This window comes from Trichomycterus rosablanca, chromosome 20, assembly GCF_030014385.1.
Source record: "Trichomycterus rosablanca isolate fTriRos1 chromosome 20, fTriRos1.hap1, whole genome shotgun sequence".
Classification (NCBI taxonomy): Eukaryota; Metazoa; Chordata; class Actinopteri; order Siluriformes; family Trichomycteridae; genus Trichomycterus; species Trichomycterus rosablanca.
In genome coordinates, this window is record NC_086007.1 from 22164558 (window position 1) to 22188774 (window position 24217).

The window sequence follows — 24217 nt, forward strand, 5'->3', positions numbered from 1 at the left end:
ATCTCTAAAGACCGGGATGTCCATTTTATTCAAATTCGGTAATAGAATATGTATAGAAAATTGGGTACAGCTGCCACACAAGAAGTGGGTGTCCGGTAAACATTACACCAAAAGCACAACATGCCATGTTGATGGTAAAAAAATATATATGATAGAGCTAAAAGCATTAAGAGCATGCCAAAATCAGATTACCATCTACACAGATGTTGCATATTGGAATGGTTTTGTATGGAGTCTGGAACTGTTGGGGGAGATGGTAAGGTTGAAAACAGAAGACAGAAGAAAACAGTCCTGCCAAATTGTCCTTTTTGTCTTGGCAGAGATCCGTGAGGCTTTCAGGGTGTTGGATCGTGATGGGAATGGCTTCATTTCTAAGCAGGAGCTGGGCATGGCTATGCGCTCCCTCGGGTACATGCCCAGTGAAGTGGAGCTGGCCATCATCATGCAAAGACTTGACATGGATGGTGAGTTCTCAATCCCATACACATAAACCGTCCTTGTATTTCAAATTACTTTTTTTTTTTTTTTTTTATTCAAAATCTTTCATTTCAAGCTGAAAAGATGAAACCCTAAAATGTACAGCTGTTTAGTCTGAGGCTAAAAAAAGAGATCAACCCTCATCTGTATGTACCATGGTTCTTTCCATTCTGCTTATCTGTTGGCTGGAGTTCAGTACAGCAGTTTAGCATTAGAAGAAATTTGTAGTGTTGGTCACAGTTTTACTGCCCTGCCTCAGGAATCAGGTGAATAATTACGTCTGATATATGGACGTGGCGAACCTGGGGGCACAACAGAGGAATGTCCGGTAATTAAACTTAAGCATAAAGAGGGAGAGGGGACTTTTGGAAGCATAAAATAAATTAGCTGGGCTCGTGGGGGTCTTCTGGCTTTTCTGAGTCGATGATCTACCTAAATAGCCCTGATGTGACTCTTGTTTTAGCATCAGTATGTAACAGTATATACTCTTCTGGAAAGGCTTTTTAGAAGATTTCAGAGGGCTGTTTCCTATGTTTATGCGCCAATTCAGTTGAAAGAGTAATCAGGCAGTGATATTGGTTGTGAATTTTTCTAGACCATGTCCTTAAAGACTACGCTTTCCCAGTCACAGGTTCTGGTCACAAATTTAACCTGGACCACCAGAGAGATAATATAACCAAGTTTATGTGATGCGGTCAATTAAAAAAATACTGTTAGTTAACACCAACATAGATCCACTGAACATTCAAGAATTGACATGTTTTATAAGGCAATAAAATGGTTTTGGATGCAGGCAATAAAGAAGCGAAATTCTCTAAGAATCTAGCTGTACTCCAAATATAGCACGTCACCCTTTATATTTTAGTATGGTAGAATTGATTTGAGACACAACCGCAGTGCTTGTGACTAAATTACACGGTTTGTTTATTTTTACACACAGCCATATTGGATACTACAATAGAGGATTCATTTCTTCATGTATCATTTGCTTCACATTGTGTGTGTGGAACTGGTGTAATTTGTCTCAAGCATAAAAAGCTCTGACAGCAGACAGTAACGGCACTATTGTATTTCAGCATTAAAAATTAGTTTCACGTACATGTGCAGCTGAAAAATTAAATGAAGGCCACAAGAACGTTCCTTTTTCCAGTTGTTACAAAATTGGAAGGATAAAATTCATTTTATACACATGTATACAGGTGTGATTGAAATACCTCAGTCAATATTTAGGAGGAGCATCCACATATGTTTGGCCATATTGTGTATGTATTATGAGGCATTTATTACTATACAAATAATGCAGTTAAATTATAATGATTAAAATAATGAAGTGATGTAAAAGAAAACCTATTTATCAGACCAGGCCACCTTCTTCCATTGCTCCATGGTCCAGTTCTGATGCTCACGTGTTGATCGTTGGTGCTTTCGGTGGTGGACATGGCTCAGCATGGGCACCCTGACTGGTCTGCGGCTATGCAGCCTCATACACAACAAACTGTGATGCACTTTGTATTCTGACACCTCTCTATCAGAACCAGCATTAACTTCTTCAGTAATCTGAGCTACAGTAGCTCGTCTGTTGGATCAGACCACACGGGCCAGCCTTCACTCCCCATGTGCATCAATGAGCCTTGGCCGCCCATGACCCTGTCGCCGGTTTACCACTGTTCCTTCCTTGGACCACTTTTGATAGATACTGACCGCTGCAGACCTGGAACTGATCTGACTCAGTCGTCTAGCCATCACAATTCGGCCCTTGTCAAGCTCGCGCAAATCCTTACACTTGTCCATTTTTCCTGCTTCTAACACATCAACTTTGTGATTGATCAAACCTGCAATTGATTGGCTTCCAGTCCAGGGTGTGTTATTGATTGTGGCCAGTTATTGTGGCGAAACCTGACTCACTAGTTCCACTCGCGGACATTTCGGAAAGGAAATGTCATAAAAGCTCATGGTCAGGTGTCTGTATTTTGTCACAGGACACAGGTTGAGAAGCACTGCCTTAAAGGAATCTGACAGGCCCATACACCTACTGCCATAATGCAATATTGATAGACTAAAATGATTAGGGGAAGGTCTCAGTCCCATTCTAGTGGTATAAAATGTATTTAAGAATCTTTATTGTTTGACATTTGAGGAGCTACATTTCTCCAGTGAGTGATCCAAATTCTGGTTATTTTCTGTCATTTAGAGATTTGTATCCACTACAGCTGGTGTGTCAGAGATAACCAGCCACTAGGCATTTAAGACATGACAGGTTTTAGATAGCAAGATCTCTAGCTGTCGCCAATGCTTGCATATACACAAGAGCAGTGTGTGATTCCCGCACGTCCTTCCTTCCTTTGGTCTCCTTTTAGCTTGCAAACCCTCATTTCAGTCTGTTAGGTGAGTATACAGAGAGATAAAGTGTGTTCTCGCAGCATTTACGATCCTGCATTTGGAGGTTAATGGTGTGTGTAATGTGATGGAGGATGAGAAGGAGTGTGTGGAAGTGAGCTGTAGGTTATGGCTAAAGACTCTTCTCATTAGCAGAAAGCTGTTATATACAGATAATTCAGAAAGTTTTCAGACCCCCAGTTTTCGTGGATTTGATTTTGAATAGATATGCCCATTTTACCCACCAATCTACACTTCTCTCAAAATGATGAAATAGGTTTAGGGCCCCTTTGGCAGCAAGTACATCTGCAAGCCTTCTTTGATAAGTCTCTTCAATCATTGCCCATCTGGACAGTCCATTTGGGCAGTTTATTCCACTCTTTATGGCAGATCATAATGAGCTCTATCAAACTGGATGGTGAACAGCTGTGAATCTGTGAACATCAGCTCTTGCCACAGTTGTTTCAGTTAAGTTTGGCGTTTAAGTCTGGGCCTTGGCTGGGCCACTCGACGACAGCCCACCTTGGCCAGCAGGTGTCATGCATGCGGCAAAGAAAATGCAGTAGGGAATTAGAAATGACCAAATGTACTGAAAAATAAAAAAAAGAAAGAAATTAAGATGTTACACACACTCTTAACTGTCTAAGCATGATACGGGTGTTAATAGTGCTGCAAATGATTTATGAACTAATGCTGGACAGTAGAAATGTCCGAAGCTCTAGTCCGGTCCATTTAACCTCACTACCAAGTATGCCAAACTGCAAAAATGATGTAGTCCCAAGGTCCCAACGGCACTCGTAAAGGCAAATATTAATACATGGTTTTTACAAATCCAAGCCCTTAATAAATTTGGGCTGGAGTTAAGGAAATACCACTAATATTTCTTTTTTATTTTTTTGCAGGAGACGGACAGGTGGATTTTGACGAATTCATGACAATACTGGGCCCCAAGCTCCTGTCCTCAGAAACACGGGAAGGCTTCCTTGGACAGACAATAGACAGCATATTTTGGCAGGTATGCACCCTTTGTTTACTTATTTATCGATCTTTACAACAATTCACAACTTTTTTTGGAATTGGGCTTGTATCACATGTCCCTCTGATAAGTCAAATTTAAATGTGACTTTATTTCACCCACTTATAATTGTTTTAGCAAATTGTCTCTTATTATTTTAAAATCATTTAATATATCATTATTTTCTGAGTTGGCTTTGTAAAGAACAAGTCATTTGGAATACAGTGATTACCACTTCTGAACGCGGTGATACCGCTGATCTTATGCTGCTGGAAGTGCATCTGACTCATCCAATCTTCATTTCAATGCACAATAAAGTGCAGTGACTAATTTTCCCTTCCTGCAAGTGTTGTCTGCTTCAGCACTCAATACCTGCTCCTGGGTCAAGGTGAGGACTTGATTGCAGCGGCCAAAGCGGAATGAGTCGATTTCTGTCTATTCTCAATATGTCCCTCGAGGCCACTTGCCACAGACAGCGCAGTAGATCCCTGAACGTAGGAGTTAGATGAGGCTGAGCTGAGCATCATCCCTAGTATATCAGCTACACAGGACATTTCACATAGTTTGATCAAATCTAGGCTATTACAATCAAAACAGCCTTAATAAATTATGAATGAACAGGAGGTGATGGTCTACCAATTATGCCTGAGAACCTAAGATCCATCTGAGTTCCCTTGGAAATACATAAGAATACCTTTCTATTCCATCAAGTATGCAGAATTGCACCATTCCTCAAGCATCGTTTAGTTAGGTCTTCTCATCATAGTCGTTTTGAATTTAATTATGACCTCCCGGGGCTTTCAGTGGGTCTTCATTTCCTCTGATGCATTTAGAATGTACGTACTACGTGGCTTATGCTGCTTGTTCACTGTAGCCACATAGATTACCACTTAAAAGTTTAGGATTTTTGCAATAAAGCAAAGCATTAAAATAGGTTTTACATGTATAAACTTATTCAGATATAGGCTGATTATTTGAAGGTTTCAAAGGGCAGTTGTAGACTAGTGGTTAAGGTACTGGAGTAGTATTCAAAAGGTTGCTGGTTTAATATAAGCTTCACAAGTCTACTACTTAAGTCCTGTCACCAGCGAACCACCACTTTTAAACTCTGTAAGAATTTCTGTAACCCTTGTTTGCTTGGGATTGTTTCTGTCTTAATTATGAGTTGCTTTGGATAAAATAATATGTCAAATGCCTTAATTTAAATGCAAGCCTGGCTTAACCTGTTGTGTTCAGGGCTCAAGGAAGACGAGCATTAAAGCTTTTTTCTGTTGTGCTTTACAAGTGAAGATTATTTTCCTTAGGCAGAGGCCTACACTGTTTCTAAGCCCTAGCATTGCTCAAAATAATACGATGAGCGAAAACAGCATTTTAAAAGAAATTCCTAGATGTAAGGAAGACGCGTTAATAAGTGCCATTGTGATCAAACTCTTGAGGTTCTGACATTGAACTGTCACTCATCACTTCACAAAGCAAAACAGCCGCAATATCTCCCATGTCTAGTTCTTTCATCCTCCTAGCAGCCTGCCTGTGAAGGATTTAGTCCATCGCCACTGCCCAACAAGCGCATTAAACAAAGATAAGAGAGCTAATTCACATGCTGGTGTGTTTAATTACTGCTGCGTGTCAGGCTTATTAATCGCTCTCAGAGTGGGAGGCCACACCTAGTCCTGCTAATACGATGGTGACTCAGATGTGAGGGTTTCAGTAGAGGATTATCGTACCTAATGAAGTCTAAGAATTTTTGAAAAATATTTTTTGTCTGTTTTGTCAAGCTCGATTTCAGACGAGTAAAACCCGACTGCTCAGCATATTAACAACGGCAATGATTACTAGTCCAGCACCCTAACCGCTGAGTTACCACTGCTACCACTGTCCTCATTCTTTACAGTTTAAAATTTTGACTCTCCAGATTGTATATGAGCAAGGCATTAAAGCACCAAAGCATTAAATAACCATTTAGATGTAACCAACGTAGTGTAAAAGCCAGGATCTGTCAGTGAATTAATCTTGGCCCGAACTCATCTCAAATGGATTTAAAAACAGTGGAAATGTTTTCAGTGGTTGGATGAGTCGACATTTCAGCTTGTTTTTTGGAAAAGGACATTGAGTTCCATCCAGACCGCAAGCTGCAAAAACCAACAACTGTCATGACATGGACATGCATCAGTTCCCACAGCATGTGTGGCTTGCAAATATGTGAAGGTTCCATTGATGCAAAGGTTTATCTTTCAATTTTAAAAAGACACACTGCTATCATGGTGACGTCTGTTACTGGGAAGTCCATGGTTATTTTAACAAGACAATGCCAGGTATGGCTTTGTAATCACAGAGTGTGTGTGCTTGACTGGCCTGCCTGCAGTCCAGATCTGTCTTTTATTAAAAAAGGATGGTGCATTATCCCAAGGAGGATGGGTGCCTCCTGAGTCTGGTTCCTCTCAAGGTTTCAATGGAGTTTTTACTTGCCATCGTCGCCACTGGCTTGCTCAACACGGGGTTTTGGTCTGTCGTTCCTGGATTCATGACTCTAAAGTTGCTTGGAGACAACGTCTATTGTACAACACTGTTGAAAATAATTTCACTTGCTAAACTGCAACAATCATTAAAAAGTCTCATTATTAGGAAAGGTAATGGAACACACTGCTACACACATCTCCATCCCAACTTTTTTAGAGTGTGATGTAGGTGGAATGACTGATGAGAGCCATTCAAGGAAAGTAAGACAAAACAGCAAGGCATAGCTGATTAGGTTCAATTCTCCAACTCACATTTTCTTCAGAGTAGGTTTGTCTCCTAATTTAAGGGCTGGTTGCTTTTCTGTCAGGAGAGAAGAGACAAATAGAACGAACAAATAGAACGAACTATTTGGAATAGACGCTGTAATGTACTGAATAAATCCTGCAATCATTTCCCTCAAGCCATTATTCAGCTAAACGTGGAAGCATTATGTGTTTCTCCTCTGTGACCGGTTACATAACTGAACACAACATTGATACTGTAGATTTGTAGTTATGTATATAGAAACAACAAACCCTGCACATGCATTGTGGGCGCACGTATCTTCAGTAGAGTGGCACTGTGCCAATTCAGGAAGCATTGCTACCGCACAACTTTAATCCTGTTTTCACACACACCTGCTTATACCGTTTGTATGGAGGTTGAAGCTTCTTTCCATATATTGGAAGAAATGCCAGTAGGTGGAAAAGCTACTCTAAATGTAAATGAGTTTCAGTATGAATGAAAATACACTTTATTGCCAACATTATGTGGACACCTGAGCATGAGCTTGTTGGTTATGCTCTTCCAAAATAAAAGCCTTGCAGAATGCACCAAGAAAGTAAACAGTAGTAACAAGATGGCACAGTTCATAGATTACCTGCAAGCATTTGTGCTGTTGTTACAAATTTTTGTCTTTATCTAAAAAGCAAGTGTGGCTCAACTATCAGTGATATGAAGACGTTCTATTTCCTCTACAACTTGACATGCCAATGGATGTCGTCATGGTTCATGCTGAAAAACTACTATTCACTGGTTCTGTCTGGGAACTAACATTTATTTTTAATGAAAATGCACCATACAATTCAAAATTAGGTTCACAGACTTGGTTGAAAAGGGCTATATGATGAATGCCAACAATGCACCCCCTCAGCGCTAACATATCTCTGCCCAGACTGTGCAGCTGAACACAATGACTTAATATTTTGTCCTAGTGCTGTTTCCGGCTCAATAAAGCAGGTTGTTGAAACGGCTGAGAGATACAGTGACTCACCTTCCTCCAAAGACTGTAATCTTAGTGGGCACACGGACATGCAGTGACTGACACCTCACTCACCAGCTCATGACAGCAGAGCTCTAATTGTGCTATGGAGACGTCTTAAAAAAAAGGCTAGTAACAAAGAAAAAAGCTGGATATTGATGTAAAAATGTAATTGCAGAGGCATTTTAATTATTCAGAAAGCTCAAACATCTGTAATATGGTGTAATTTACTCCAGGCAGTGCTTTTCTAATCATATTAGATAGATGTTGCAAAAGTCCAGAGGAGAAGTAAGTTAGATTATTGTGAAAATGACACCATCTGATTGTTTCTTAAAGGTTTAAATATTTTATCTGTATTTTATAAGTAAATTTTTATGAACTGAGTACCAATCCTGCAACTGGACTGTGCATATAACCTGTGGTAACTTGGGTCTGGCTGTTGTATTGCTTTGAATATTGTATGTTCTTAAACTTTTTTTGGACTCACCTGCTTACCCATGGGCTGTACTGTGAATAACTACAACTTACCCACAATGTTAGCTAAGTGACCATGAATAAATAGTCAATAGTCAAAGCCAATGAAATTATGGTATTTCGAATGGGCTCCAGCTAGTTTTTATTCCAAGTAAGCCAGACCTTTTTTTTGTTTGATTGTTTTTGTTAGTTAGGTTAGTTTATCAACCTCAACCTCATATACAACATGCATGTGAAGCTGTCTGGATACACAAATCCGCTCCTCAGTCCTTCAGACACGACCAATTCTGTCTGTAGAGCACCCAGCCAGGCCAGTGTGGGCTAACTGCTTAAAAAAAAAGATCTTTGTAAAGGTCTTATGCAACCCATTGTGGAACCCATTGTGGGGTCCTGGCCTCAATGTTAAAAAACTCAGGTAAAATGCAGCCACTACCAGGAGCTACTACTGTTTCACTACAGCCAAGTCTAAGTTTATTGTATATACATTTATAAATAAATTATTAATTGACCAAATATTTGGGGTTTTGCTTTGAGAATGAGGTATAAGTTGTGCACACAGGACACTGTATTTTGATTTATTGTAGTTTCAGCAGTATATCATACTGATTTGTCACAGTTATGAATGATTCATTCTCAAAAATGCCAAAGAATAAAGTTGTTTGCATAATTTCTCAAACTCTTGGAACTAACTGCAGGTGAGTGGATGAAAGAGAAAAGCTTTTTCACTGATGCTCATTCCACTGTGACCTTAAAAATAAGTAAAAATAAACAGCATGGCATTGGTTACTCAAAGCCAATTCAAGACTCAACAAAGCAATGCACGAGTGAATCACTGAATCTGTACCCGATGAAAGAAAAAACAACACATCCATCTGATTGTGGGGAAGCAAAAGACAGGTATCGATTGGTGAAGTGTTAAACTGTGCTTTTAGCCTCGCATATGCAGCAGTGCTGTAGCCTACACTCCATCTGTTCACAAGATAGGCGGCAGATAAGAAGCTACGAATTTGCATGCATAGGATGGTAAAGTGTGCAGACTTTAGTGTGCCAGCATGCCAGGGAATGACGCTGTGCACCTAATGAAACGGGGGACTCCAGTGCTGATTTTAATTTGAGATATGGAAATAGGGCAGTGTGGAACATCTTCCCCTGCTTGACAATAAATATTATATCTAAGGAGTGACTGTACCATGCTGTGTTCATGGTTTGGGGATGTATTAATAAGATGACAATACATTTTTATTTAAAATTATAGGGGGGTGTCAGATTAATGGTGATCAAAAGCTAAATAAAAATTGAATAATGCTGCAAGACGGTGACCCAAAATGCACTATATGACCAAAAGTGGACATCTGATCATGAGCTTGTTGGATAGCCCCTTTCAAACCATGAGCATTAATACAAAGTTTACCCCTCACTTTCCCCACTATTCTGCAAAGGCTTTGCACAAGTGTCTATGGGAATTTGTGGCCTTTCCCAAACAGTTGCCACAAAGAAGGAGGCATATAATTTATTTAATGTAATTGGTTTTATACAAGTGTTAGCAAGGAATAATTAGGAGTGTGTCCACATACTTTTGGAGTCCACACCTTTAATCAGATAAGATGTTGTGGTGAGACACATTATGGGATGTTGCCTAGAATGGTCTCCTCACTGTTGTTTCGAGTCTCTACAGCTAAAGGAGGATATAAAAGTTATTAAAAACAAAGGTTCACATAATTATTGATGCCTGGACTGTGACCAGGGAATTAATGTGTTTAATAAAGACATAAAAAGTACAATTGTTTATGTTTTTAGTTGTGATAGGTGTGTATTTTTAGATGTAGGTCATTCCAAAGCATTGAAAAAAATTGTGTTGTATTAGAATTAAATATTGCTCAATATTGGGATGAGTGCTCTCGTGGTGAAGCGGTAAATTACACTAGCCCTCTATCACTGGGCTACAGTGGTGCTGTGGGCTGGTTGGGTGGCTACATAAAGACATTACTGGCTGAAGGGGTGGATTGGTGTCCTGTCTGGGGTGTATATACTGCAATGCACCCAGTAATTCCAGGAAAAACGGATGCACCATGACACTGTCCAGGGTGTATTGCTATCTTCTGTCCAGTTCTTCAAGGTGGTGCTAGAACCAATGAGATCAGAACAAAGCAGATATGAAAGATAAATAAATAAAAATATGAACTGCAACTCATATATTGAATTAAAGTGCCTTGATCAGGGGCCCAACACTGTCAACTCGGCTGTGGTGGTTTTTAAACCTTGAACTTTCTGATCACTAGTCTAGTACCTTCTAGTAAGCTTCCACTGCGCTGTCATCAAACTGCTCATACTGACCTACCACAGTGGTGTTTTACATTAGGGAATAAATGGAAGTCCTGAATGTACCAGCGTTTTATGACAGAGATTGTGGACCATGGAAAGGTCACTCTGATTTGCAGGCTGAGGAGCACTGCTCACAGAGCAGCAGAGGAGGTCAGCTATATTTGAGGAATAAAGCAATAGGTCAGGGGAGCTTGAACAAAAAAACGTGACTGTGTTCATCCTGGAGCCACATCTGGAGCCCATTCGATATGACATCTTTGTCATGCTTGTGCAGCATTGATACAATCCACCTGCCTGCTTGATTTGCACAGACCAGCGATAGATCAGCATGATGATGTGCACCATGGATACAGAGAGGACTGATATCCGGGATAAATTACCTTCCAGAAAAATAATGGGTCTTTTTTACTGTCTAATTGCACCCTTTTACTAATTCTTGGACAATCTAAAATAAAATCATAGAATGCATGATTATATAGATGTGTCTATAAATATAAGCAGGACCAACAGTATATTCAAATGCTTCTTTGGATACAAGACAGAAATGCACCCTGAATCGGGTGCCAAACTTGCAGGCAACACTCACAAACCCACCAACTTACTCAGCTAAACCTGACTTTTATGCATTCCGGCTTCTTCTAGAACTGCCCCAAACCTTTCCTTCCAGACAACACACCAAAAGAAATTCAGCAGACACTCTGAATCACTCAGATTCGGAATCTCTCCGATTCACTCTGAAACACCTAAGTCGTTTTAAATAAGTGTGTCTGCTAAATGCTGTAAATGTAAAATTTGAAGAGTGATAATAAATTGTTTATTAAATTGCTTATTAAATAAGCACTGTAACGACCAGACTTTACTCCATTTTTGTTCAATTTGCTGTAATACAGTCGACAAATATTATGTGCAGGTATGTTGGCAGAACCTAACGCGAACGTCCACAGATGACACCCACACATGTTCACAGATACGTAGATGCAAGTATAAATATGCTCCTAGTGCAGGGTAAACAAAAAACAACACAGCATTGTTGCCGTCCAGGCTCTACTATAGTTTCTTAAAAATGTACTTTTACAATTTACATACAAGACTAGGATTCTAAAATACACAATATACCCTAAAACAGTGGTTCTCAAACCTTCTCTAATTAGAACAAAACCTTTCAATATCACCTACATAATCAAACCACATGCAGTGACCACTTTCCTTTCCACACAAGTAGTAAACCTGTGTTGAATCATGGTTTTGGTTCTTTCATCATGTCATCCCAATTCCCAAAAACTCTGCTAAAAACATAACAGTGCTGTTTGGGTTAAGATTACAGCTGCCAGTCATCTTCCTCATCTCAGCATGTGTCTCTGATTCATCAGAGCTGGAATAATTATTTTATTAGAGGTATTATTATTTGTGGTACATTCTGTGTTTCAGAATACTCAAGAGTGGAAAAACCATGTATGAGGTGTACACATATTAATTTACTTCATTTAAATAAAGTTTAAGTCATTAGTTTTTAGTGCTTTTTAGTGCAAATTTGTATAACCATGTAGAGAAGCCACCAGTAGTACTCGTACCAGTTCGAAAACCACTGGCCTCAAGTAAATAAACACGGTTCCCAATTATTCAGTCAAGTGTTGTAGCCTCACCTATTGCTAATAAATTGTGTTTCAGCTTTATGGCAACAGTTTGAGGAAGACCCTGACTTATCCAGCTTGGCTGTAACCCTGTCCACAAATCCAAGTCTATCAGGACAGGATTTGACAGTTTGGTTTGGAGAAATGCCAGTGGCCTGCGTAGAGCCCAAAATATTAGTGATGCATTGTTGCCTGATAAATAGCTTTTAAAAATATAGAAGTATTGAAGGACCTGGATCTCCCTGCTAGGCTAGAAAACGATGGCGTAGGTGTTCTGCCCTGGCACCCATTGACAATATGTTTTCCTGTCAGCACTTTTGCTCAGAGATGTCCTTCACTGTGTGTGTTAAACAAGTGGTTTGTACTAAAGCAGAGATGTTGGCAACCTTAATTGGGTCATGACCTTTGGAGCTACAGTCATGGACACTACCATCTTATAACAATGTTAGTGTCTGGTCATCACATCAGGTCAAGTCAGTATATTGTTTGATTGATAAATAGGGTACAGAGCGTGACAAAGTATACAGAGCTACAAATGTTCTACAGTCAGTAATTACCCGAAACGTTTATCGGCATGGTTGGTGTAGCTTATGAAATAATAAATGAACATTTCTATCAGTTAGGTGTCTGACATGTAGCATAAAAATTTAAGGAGGCTTTTGTAATGGAGCAGAGGCATTAATATTAACTCAGTATTAACAGCCATGGTTTTAGAATAGATGTCCAACAATGACTAATGATCAGGTGAATGTTGCAATCCTAAAGTAAGTACTACTTTTTATCTCTAGTTTACACTCATTCTGAGCATGAGAACAGTGAAGTGTTATAATAAATGTATGAGCTGTTTGCTGAGGTCCAGCTCTTGGAACTACTGAACAGTACCATCCAGCTCCAGATGTGTAATTCAGACAATAAATTGAAGAGTGAAAAACAAATAAAGGACCAGATGCTCTGCCAACCACTGTTCACTCATACATTCTTATTAAGATTACTCACCGCCTCACATTGTGCAGGTTAACCTGGAGGGACAGACTTTCTTATCTAGTATATAAATGTACCCAGAAAAAGCTCAGCACTGAGAGAAAATGGAATTCGCTATCTAGCGAGAGGTCTCCAGCAGATCAAAGGGGTACTGATGTCGGCGAGTAATGGCAATTCTCTAGCGGTGGCTTCGCTCAAGGTCAGTGCAATTCGGTTTTTTTTTCTTTCGGAAGCCCAGAACAATCTGAGCGCTCCGTTCTCATCACACAGCGGCAGACTTTACATGGTACCCGTTCAGTCTCCGGAGCGGGTCAAGACCTGGAGAAAGCTGGAAAAGGAAATGATGCGAAACAAATGCAATCAGAAAGCATAACGGAGGGCAGACAGGAAGTGTCTGTGACAGGTGTTCCATTTGTTTACGCTGCTCTTTTATCATTTTAATCATATTTTGCTCAGGGGTTAGGTGTGGGAGTCTCTGATACATCAGCTCTTTTCAGAATGATGTGACCCTTGCTGTGACCCATTACCCCAAATCCAGTTCTACATTTATATATTTTATTATATTTTTTATGTTTGCAATGTTGATTTTGAATCTTAACATCTCATATTAATAAATTGATATACAGTATGTATACAATATGTACTGCTTGAACAAATTCAAAATGTTTTTGTAAAAATAAATTTTAATAGTGTTTTTATCACAAATCATCCACATAATTTGTATAAAGAGGTTTAGAAAATGTAAATGAATTTAAGGTTTTTCATTGCGTTACCACATTTTACCTCTTTGTTGGTGTCAATCAATGCCAATCCATTACAGAGCCTCGACTATCCCACCCCTCAGACATAGTCAATCATGACCATATGTAGACGCCCCACCAGACAGCCAACTGCTTCTTATTTGAACCCTGGATTCTAGCAGTAGTGGTGGGCTAGCATAATTTACTGCTGCGCCACCTGAGCGCCATTTATTTTAGCACTTTAATGAAAATAAGTTTTTGGTTTATAACCTCTTGTGCTGTAATGTCAGCCTGCACTCGAGCTAACAAGGAGTAATAAAATCTGCTCTACTAGCTAGTATTTTATGAATGGGGTGTTAGAGTTATTACCCAAATCATAATGAAGTGTTGGTTTATAAAACAGAGCATTTTGCTTTTAATGGCACACATTCTTTTATCTGTTAAAAGTTTACTTTATTTTTAAGCAAAAATAAGTAGCCCAAGCATCAGGTCTCAGTCACTTTATTTTTATCAGTTGGCACAAAAGAGGTTTTCTCCCACAGTCCTAAAATTCTTGCGACCTGTCTGAGGTGTTTCCTACCTTTCGCCCAGTGAATCAGACCCACTGTGACTCCGAATAGGATAAAGCAGCAGTTAAACAGACAGTGAATGAATGGATGAATAAAAATCTAAGCAGAATCTCACAGAATTTAGCAGAAATCATTTCTTTATGTTGTTTCTCCGCTGCTGTTTTGCAGTTCGATATGCAACGAATAACACTGGAGGAACTCAAGCACATCCTGTTTCATGCCTTCCGGGATCACCTCACAATGAAGGACATCGAAAACATCATCATTAATGAGGAAGAGAGTCTGAATGAGAATTCAGGAAACTGCCAGAGAGAGTTTGAAGGAGGTAAGTCTGCAACAACAGAGATATTAGTGTTTATAATGGTGGGGATCTGAGGGTTAGAAAAAATACAAAATAAATGAAACAGCATTAAAGAAAAATTGATTAAAATTAGGCTTTTATTATTTTCTACAAAGAAATGGACAGTAAAAATAGAAAACTGTTATGAGTTGTGAACATTTGTTTGGATAACTGGACAATAGATCACATGACTGTTCGACCTCCTGACAGGTCAGCATTAGATTAGATTGCATTGTGGATACAGGTGTTATTTGATGTGAATAATAGCTATAAATATTATTTAATGGGACAGTGGAAGTTCAGTGGTTAAGGTACTGGACTAATAATCACAAGGTTGCCTGTTCAAGCCCCACCACCTCCAAGCTGCTACTGTGTGGCCTTTGAGCAAGGCCGTTAACCCTCAATTGTTTAAAATGTATTCAGTCATAATCGTAAGTCGCTTATGTAATCATATGTAATTATAAATATCTCTAAATGTACACTTGGTACAAATGTAAACTTCTTTTCTGGACATTCATTCCCAGTGTCTTCACTGACCAGCTTAATTGCTGCACTTCGCCCATTTTCACTTGATACAGACTTCAGCTGCTTTACAGTCCATGGTCGTCGTCATCTGATTCTTCTTGTCATAAGTTGACATGCATTTCTAACAGAAGATAGATCAAACACATGCACTCTGTCTTTGAAGCCACACTACTGCAGTGTGCATAATACGGTGGCATTGTCTTGCTGGAATAACCAGGACTTTCTGTGAAAAGACTTCGCCTTGATGTCAGTTGAAATCTCTCTAAAGTTCCAGTATATGCCTCTGTGCCAATGGAAGATTCACACATATGCAAGTCACCCAGTAGTGGGCACGGATGCACCCCCATAATATGATAAATGTTGGCTTTGCACCTTTTTTTTTTTTTTTATAACAGTATGGATGGTCTTTTTTGTTTTTGGCACTTGATGTCTGTTTTTCCTGGAAACAAGCTGAAACGTGGGTCCTTCGACCACAACACACATTTCCACTGTCGTTCATTCCTTATAAAAGCTAAAGCCTAGAAAACTCTCATGCGGGGTCTGAGGGCTCAAAGGTCATGCACATATAACAGTGGTTTTCAACCTCATCCTACAGATTCCCAGATTCTAAATCTTTTCACATTATTATGTATGGTAGATGGTAAACACCTAAATTATTTGCAGTCTTGTTTTGAGAAATGTTTTTTTTTAAACTGACTTTTTAAATCTCTTATTATGTTTGGCCCAAAGAAGTGGCTCCTCACCCATCTTTGCTGGCAAAGGCTGAGCCTTTGGTGGATCCTCCTTTTATACCTAAATCATGATACTCTCACCACTTAGCAATTCATCTTATTGTGGAATGTTTCAAAATAGTGTAGCTAAAAGATTCCTTTTTTCTATTGTATTTATGCATTTTCTTCTGACCCAAGCCACTTATTAGTCTAGTCTTTTCCCACCCAGCAGACTTGATAGCCAATTTTGTCTGCTGCAGGTTCTGCCAATTATGCCTACTAGAGGGCGCCTGGCCGACCACCGGCAGAGCTGTGATTCGAACCAGGGAGTTCAGAATCTTAGTGCTGGTGTGCTAGTGCAATTAAATATTTAAAAAATTGTCCCTTAACTTTTATTGCTCCAGGGACACCATTCAATGGCTGACCCTGTGCTCTGACCCCAATTATGCAAATATTATGGGATTTATGCAGAAAAAGAATTTTACTGTACTGTACACATGTATATAAGTATATATGGCACATAAAGGTGTTCTATTCTGTGGTCGATCTTGATTTCAGTGCTGTTAAACAACATTCCTTTTACCTGATCAATTGGCAATGAAGTGTGTCTGTATTTTGGTGAACTGGCTTTTCTCCCTTGTGTAAATGAAAAAAGCCATTTAATTAATAGACCGCATTTATGGCCAAGGTACAGAGGACTTCAGAGTGAGGCAGAATATTTCATGAATCATTAGAATACAAGAGCAGGATTTAAAAAGGTAGCTCATATATGCATAAAGCTTCATTCATATTTATGAGATGTTGTTATTCCCTTGTGTCAGAAATGCACAAAAAAGCTCCTACAAAGAATCCTCAGACAGTTAGGAAAAGGATTCAGCAGATTTCTAATATTCAGTAAAAATATTCTTGAAGTCTGTGCCAAAATATTCAGGCCTTCAGTTGCTTGTATCATGTTCAGTCTTAATTGGATAAAAGCGCCTGCTAAATGGAAGTAGGGCAGCTGTAGCCTAGTGGTTAAGGTACTGGTCCAGTAATCAGAAGGTTGCCACTGTTGGGACCTTAAGCAAGGCCCTTAACCCTTAATTGCTTAGATTGTGTACTGTCAAATATTAAGTCGCTTCGGATAAAAGCATCTGCTAAATGCCGAAAATGTAATGTAAGTAGCTAATATACAATGTGTAAATTGTGGCCATTTATTGATTTATGCTTTTTAGAGCAAATTTAGCTTAGACTCTCCCATCGCGACCCTGACCAGTATAAAGCGGTGGTCAAAAAAACACACATGCAATAAAAATTTGAAAATGCTCACATGCTTTTTAGGTAATATACATTAAACCCTAATGTTGTGTTCTCTAATCTGTTACTGTTGACTCTTGATAACAGTTCTGGGTTTTTTTTTACAGTTCACCCCAAAAAGAAGAACCGGCAGACGTGTGTGCGAAAGAGCCTGATCTGCGCCTTCGCCATGGCCTTCATCATCAGCGTCATGCTCATCGCGGCCAATCAGATGCTGCGCAACGGCATGGAGTAACGGTGCCACTGTGAGCAGGGACGTGTGGGCGGAACCTGCATGTGCATGACCGCCCGTGACGTCATTCCCTCCTGCCTACGAATAAACGGAAAGCCTTGAGCCTGCGATACATTTACATACATCTACTAAAACCAAACACCTTACCAAGAGAACCGAGGAGGCTTTTTATTCTGCTGTTGCTTCAGAAGAGAGTCTCACTTCAACTTACTGGCAGGGACTATAAAGGGCTGACTTTTTGCTTTTCTTTTCTTTTCCCTTTCATTCCACTTTTGTTTCATGAATGCAATAAGGTACAGAAACCTGAAAGCATCTTTCCAGCTTAGTGTTTTCTCCTCAAATTTTTAGCAGGGATTCATTGATGAGCTGCTTCCAGGCGCTGATGTGCTGGCAAATGAGATTTGTTATGAAGACGTCAGTTCAAGTCAATGATTTTGGGAGCTTTGAGAATCAGAAAGAGACCACTTGCACTTGCGGTGTTACTGACATGAGCCTAACAGTTTTAGTCTCATTTTTAGTTGTGTTTAGTTTTTTCCACGACCAGTAGAGGCTTCTTGATAAAAAAAACCTCGAGATTGTTAATAGTGTTTAGGATTGTATCTAGGATTGTGACTCTGCCACTAGGTCTTAATGAGCATGATAAAGAAACTTGACAATAAGTGAACTGAATTAATTTCTCATCCTTATGTGTTACACAGTGGTCAGTATTTATTGATCACATTCTTCCTCATTACTACGTCGTGGCTGTGATTTATTTATCTAGTTCCTACAGGTTCCTGAATCATAGCTGATTTAAAACGTCTCCATGCTTTATTTGTCTGAAACACAGTTTAATTATTTTTTCTCATATGTTTATGGATGTGATTTAATTAGCTCATGCTCGTGAATTACATAAGTCATGTCCACAATTTAATTACCACCTGTTTACAAGTTTCCAAGGCATGGCTATGATTTATTCATTGTTTTCATTGTTTTATTGCTAATCGTGTACCACAGGTTACTAAGTCATGGCCATGATTTAATGATCTAGTTCCTATATGTTACTAAATCAAAGCTGTGGTTAAATAAGCTCTATTCCTGTATAAAATAATGTCATGATATTCCCACATGTTACTGTATTCACAGCTATGGTTTAATTATGTCAATTCCAACACAATTCAAAGTCATTGCTACTTCTGCATTTATTTATTTATTTGGTTCTTACGGGTCACAATTATGGTTTTCTTTCATTCCCATTCCAAATCGTTACAATATCATGGCTATGAATAGAATTTTTTGTTTCTACAGGGTACTAAACTGTGGCCATTTCATTACCTTGTCTACACAGACATGATTGGCTATGTCTGGTGGCCGAACAGCTTAGCCACTGGAAGATGCACTTGTCGGTGCATTCTCAGTGCAGGTCCCAAGCCCGGATAGAAATAAGGAGGGTTGCATTAGGAAGGGCGTGCGGCATAAGAACTGTGCCATCAGGTATGTGAACCAGAATGATCCGCTGTGGCAGAGCAACCAAAAAACACTTTTGATTCCATCACATTAGCTATGATGTAATTATATTTTCCCTACAGGTTACTTAATCATAACTAAGATTTAATGATCTATTTAAAACACATAACATTTGTTTGAGTTAACATATGATGTCACCAGAGGGGATTGATAATGTCTATATTACAACCCCTCCAGATCAAAGTCTCTCAGAGCCATCATTTGAGCCAATCCTTCCATCACTGTAACTCTCAGTAACAGCTGTAATGATGTTTTATTGCAGCATCATTGTGTTGACACTGCACATTAACATTTTGGATCGGAACGCTTTGCTGCTGCAGCGCTCAGGCTCCCATGACTATAAAAGTCAGCTTGTTTTGTTTTTTCCCCACTTTACTGTACTCTTTATGAGTGTAATTATTTAACCACATTCCATTTCTTGTTCTGTCTAAGTGTGCAGTTAAACCTAAAGCCACAGTAGAACAGGAGAGTGAATTTTATAGCTTGTTCTGAAATGTCATCCATAATCACCAGCGTCTGTCTCCAACAGACAAATCTGCATAATTTGCTTTGATGACTCGACCTGCTCTGTGTCTGCTGCAGTCATTTTTAACTGTTGTTTCAAGATTGAATAAGCGGTCTGATTCTCATTCCTGTAGAAGAAACTCAAGACTTCATCACAGTTTATAGTCGCAAAACAAAGTTTGTGAACCCTTTGGTGATCACACAGCCACAAATCGTTTTAAATAATATGATTAATTTAAAGGTCCACAGTGTAAAGGTTCCAAAACCTATACTGGAAAATTCATATAGAGCACATAGAGTCTGCATTGCATAAATTCTTGTTAACAATATATTTCAGATGACTGAAAACAGTTGTAGACGTACATAAAGAAAATTCACTATTCTTGCTGCTATTAATAGAATTGGGGTATCTTGCAAACATCACACCAAGAGCACAATTTGCAGTGTTAAAGGAAGTAAATAGGTTCCACCTGTTGAACGAGAAATCTCTTAAATTTAAATTCTTAAATAAAGTTTTTGATTGTTATGTCCAGTACAAAAAGAAAGATGAAAGGACACCAAAGAGAAACCCCCTCTTCAGAGAAGTAGATAACCTAGCTAAATAAACTCTGGCATAGCTGCGCAATGTTTTATTTGAGGGTTTAAAAAAAAGTCACTGCATGCCTCATCCCAAATGGAAAAGATAGTAAAGAAAGCATTATAGTATGAGGTTAATTAATATCATTCCAAAAGGAATACATACTGGTTATGCCAGTTTATAAATTCAAGGCTTCATACATGAATGTACAATTTTGTAATTATGATAATGTACTTTAGATTTAAGAAATGGAAAGAAACAACTCATGAATACTTATTACAGATGTCCAAGTGGTTCAAAAAACTTTTTTTCACAACTATATTTGGAGGGAGTGCTTATCACGAATGCAGGTGAACTTGTAGAGCTATGTATATAGATGTCCCTTGTACTTGTGTTCAGTGATTTATATGTATATGCATGACTGTGGTTAGGTCTGTATATTCTGCACAGACAGTGTTAGTGGGCACAAATGGGGCAGCTTAACCCAATACCAGTGTGCCAGCTCTCAGCTCCTTCAGCAGCCTCTGACTAAAGCCATATTAGTCTGCACAGACCTTCTGAGACACACACCTACGTTTTGTACTACTTTAAAAGCGAGAACAGAGACACCGTGATTATCCGTTTGCACTGAAATGCTGATCATACCGCATGGAAATGAGGCGATATAAAACCCACAGTACAATACCGCCACCTGCCGGTTTACATATGAACTGTTTTGTAAGCATTGAATTTTGTCCTTATGTACACTATATGGTCAAAATTTTGTGGACACATTTACTAATTAATAATTTGAAGCGTTTCAGTCGCATTCGTTGCTAATAGGTGTACGAAATTAATTATATAAAACCCATTTTTATGCTTTCAATATGCTTCTTCCAGCATTACTTTATCCTGCACAAAGCAGTATCCATAAAAGATAAGTTTCGTCTAAGGGAACTCCAGTACCTCACATAGAGCCCTAAACTCAACTCCAGTGATAGATTTTCAGATGAGTTGGAATGTCAGACCTTTTCATCCATCATCAGTGCCTGTCCTCGGAAATGTTCCTTTGACCAAATGGGCACAAATTCCCCCGGACAGGCTTGTGAAGGCTCCTATAGGCACAAATGGGAAACTATATTAATTCCCATCTTTTTGGATTAGGATGGTCAAAAAGGTCATGATTAAGTGTCCACTTACTTTTGGCCATATAGTAGGTGTATTATGTGTAGCATATTATGTTTGCTAATCAACAATACTTTAAATACCACAGGTATTCATTCATACTGTTTACTAGTGAACAAGGATAATATGAATAGCCAATGATTTTGACATCATAATAATATTAATAATAAATACTATTCTGTGAAAACAGGATCCACTGAGACCCTGACCAGGATAAAGCAGCGGTAAAATGTGAAAATGAAATGAATCCATAAAGGTTTTATTATAAATGGGAATGTGCTGGTGGAGTAGCATGTTAGATTCAACTGCTGTAAAAGCAAATATTCAAAATATTACTGACACACACACACACACACACACTCAGAATACAAATTTGCATGCACAATATCACAATATCTAGCTGCATAGGATAATCATTTTAACTCCAGTTGTTACACCATCTAGATGAGATTGTAAATGTTAAAGTCTATCTAGAACAAATACATTAGCATTAATGCAATAAACGATTTTTATACAATTTGTTTTGTTGGTCATCTTTAATAAGTTGAGCTTAGAAGGTGTGTAACTACTTTGGTAGCCATGTTTAAGGAAAAACAACAGTTCATCACAGAACACACACACACAAACCCTTAAAAGAATAAAAGATGCCGCTCAGGTGGCGCAGCGGTAAAAAGACACGCTGCAACCAGGACTGGATTCTGAGTACGTAGTATCGAATCCAGCTCTGCTTCACCGGTTCGAAGCCGAGTGGCTGTATGAGCAACGATTGGCCGGTTGCTCAGTTGGGGGGTGGGACAAAGAACCAGATGTGGGTCTCTCTCTGTCAGAAGCGACTCTGCCGGCTGATTAGAGGCGCCTGCACAAGAGATGAGGAAGAGTGCCCTGAGGGTGTGTCTCTCCGCATGCAACACTAGGTGGCGCCAAACTCAAAAAAATGTGTGGGTGGCAAAAATCTCCTCGGTCAGGGCAGGGTTCGGCATAGACAGAGAGGAAGCACGATGCAAAATTGAACAATTGGATGCGCTAAAGGGGGAGAAAAAGGGGAAAAATTCATAAAAAATAAAAAAAAAGAATAAAAGGTTCACCTCTTTATTGATTGAGTACTTTATTTATCCCAAAGGGAAATTGTGGTGTCGCAGCAGCAATTACAATTATTACAAACATCACACAATGACATTACAATGAGGTAAATGAAAGAATCAGAAAAATAAGACAGAAATGTAAATACTTTTAAGATATCAAATATAAAAATCTAAAAAAAACTAGTTTTCATGACAAGAATAATGTAGTATATCAGTCAAGATGAGACCAATCTGACCAAAAACGTTCTGCTTTCAATTGGGGTTGAATGTAAGCAAACAAATGCACAAAGGTTTTTAATAGGACACTTTATCTGCAACAACGACCAAGTTTCTGAATATTTTGCTTCGCACATACAGAAACAGGGCAATTTTATGGAAATAATAGTGTAAATTATACTTACATAATATACGAACGCAACTTACGCACTTTGCGCATTCTACGCAAAGTCACGAACACGGCTAAAAGCGTAGGTCAGGTTTGTGAATCGGAGCATGCGTAGTGAGGCTCTCATTCCGTGTGCTTGTGTTTAGATGAATAAGTGCTCTTTTCTTTTGACTTTGTGCTTATAAATGTCAACAGAATTGTATCTATTTTTTTATTTTAAATGAACAAGGACACATGTATTCGGTTACTATTAAAATACACACATTTATTCACCCAGCAAATACAACTACATGGTGAGAAACAAGTAATCTAGTTATCTACAACCCTACTGAGAGCAGCTACTTACAAACATATATGAATTACAATAGTAATATGATAGAGTTATAAATACAGGGTGCTTATAGAAACACAAATCACTGCAATTAGCTTAGCAGCTAACACTACCAACTACCGATGTTGTTGAGCTTGGAAATTAACTCACAGCTGTAATGTCTTTCGTAAAGTTAATGTACTGCACACAGTGCACAAGTCTTTATTGTATATCTTTCATAATAATAATAATAATAGTAGTTATGGTGTAGGAGTTATTTGGGTTTTAGTCAGTATCTCAGATGTGAACTAGGTGGCTAGGCTAGGTGTTGACACTACACGGCTATTCTAACCTTATTAGTAGAGGTGGGCGAATCGATCCAAATATAGATAGTATCCATACTTCAGTTTTACTTTTTCTCCGCTTTATTCAGCACGTTTCTCCTGTTTCATAAAAAAAAAAGTAGAGAACACAGCTGCATCCAATATCGCCACTGTCACACTGAACACTACAGTACACGAAAGCAGTGTTGCCAACTCCTCAGTAAGGAAAGTAGCTATTGGCTGTCCTAAAAGTCGCTAGAAGTCGCTAAATGACGTCATTGCCTAATTTGCATATGATTCATTTGCATGTAATTGACGCTGTAGAAGAGGAATAACATCGTGGGAAAGACAAAAAGTGGGTAAAAAAACACCCTAAATATGTTTAGAACTACAAATGAACATTCTTCTGTTAATTCGTGGTTTGTTTTTGTTTTTTAAGAAAACACTGAGCTACTCTGGGCAGGGTTGCCAGATTGCGACAGTAATTTTCAGCCAAAATGCATGAAAAAACGCCCAAAACACAGGATAAGCAGATGATGTTTAGCGTTTCACAAATAATAAACCAGTTAAACCATCATGACCTACAAATTAATATCTTAAAATGTACAGATCAGTAATTATACATTATAAAGGACAAATTTTTTTTGCTTGCATGTCTTTAAAGTAGCCTACCAAGTTTGTAAAATGCATTATTTGTTAGGACACAACCCTTTGCATGTAAATAAAAATAAACTTGCAAGCAATGAAAGTTCAACCTCTCGTACATATGAGACTTGCTTACCTTCATATTCAACTCAAATCACTTGTCTAACATATGAATCACTGTATTGATGGGCGTGGCAACAGTGTCTTGGACTGGAAAGAATAACCTGTCAATCAAACTTTTGACAACGGGTTGGATGTGGTGGGAGAAGGTAGGGA

General features: G+C 38.7%; 1 protein-coding gene across 1 annotated transcript in view; it reads left to right on the forward strand.

Moving 5' to 3' along the window:
- Positions 1–18058, forward strand: part of caln1 (calneuron 1) — a 31180-nt gene extending 13122 nt beyond the window's left edge. Inside the window, exons 3-6 of the mRNA XM_063016597.1 lie at positions 321–464; positions 3756–3868; positions 14511–14667; positions 17321–18058. Of these exons, the coding sequence (XP_062872667.1) occupies positions 321–464; positions 3756–3868; positions 14511–14667; positions 17321–17448 (542 nt within the window). The 3' untranslated portion in view covers positions 17449–18058. The remainder of the gene's footprint in view (positions 1–320; positions 465–3755; positions 3869–14510; positions 14668–17320) is intronic.
- Positions 18059–24217: the final 6159 nt, after the last annotated feature.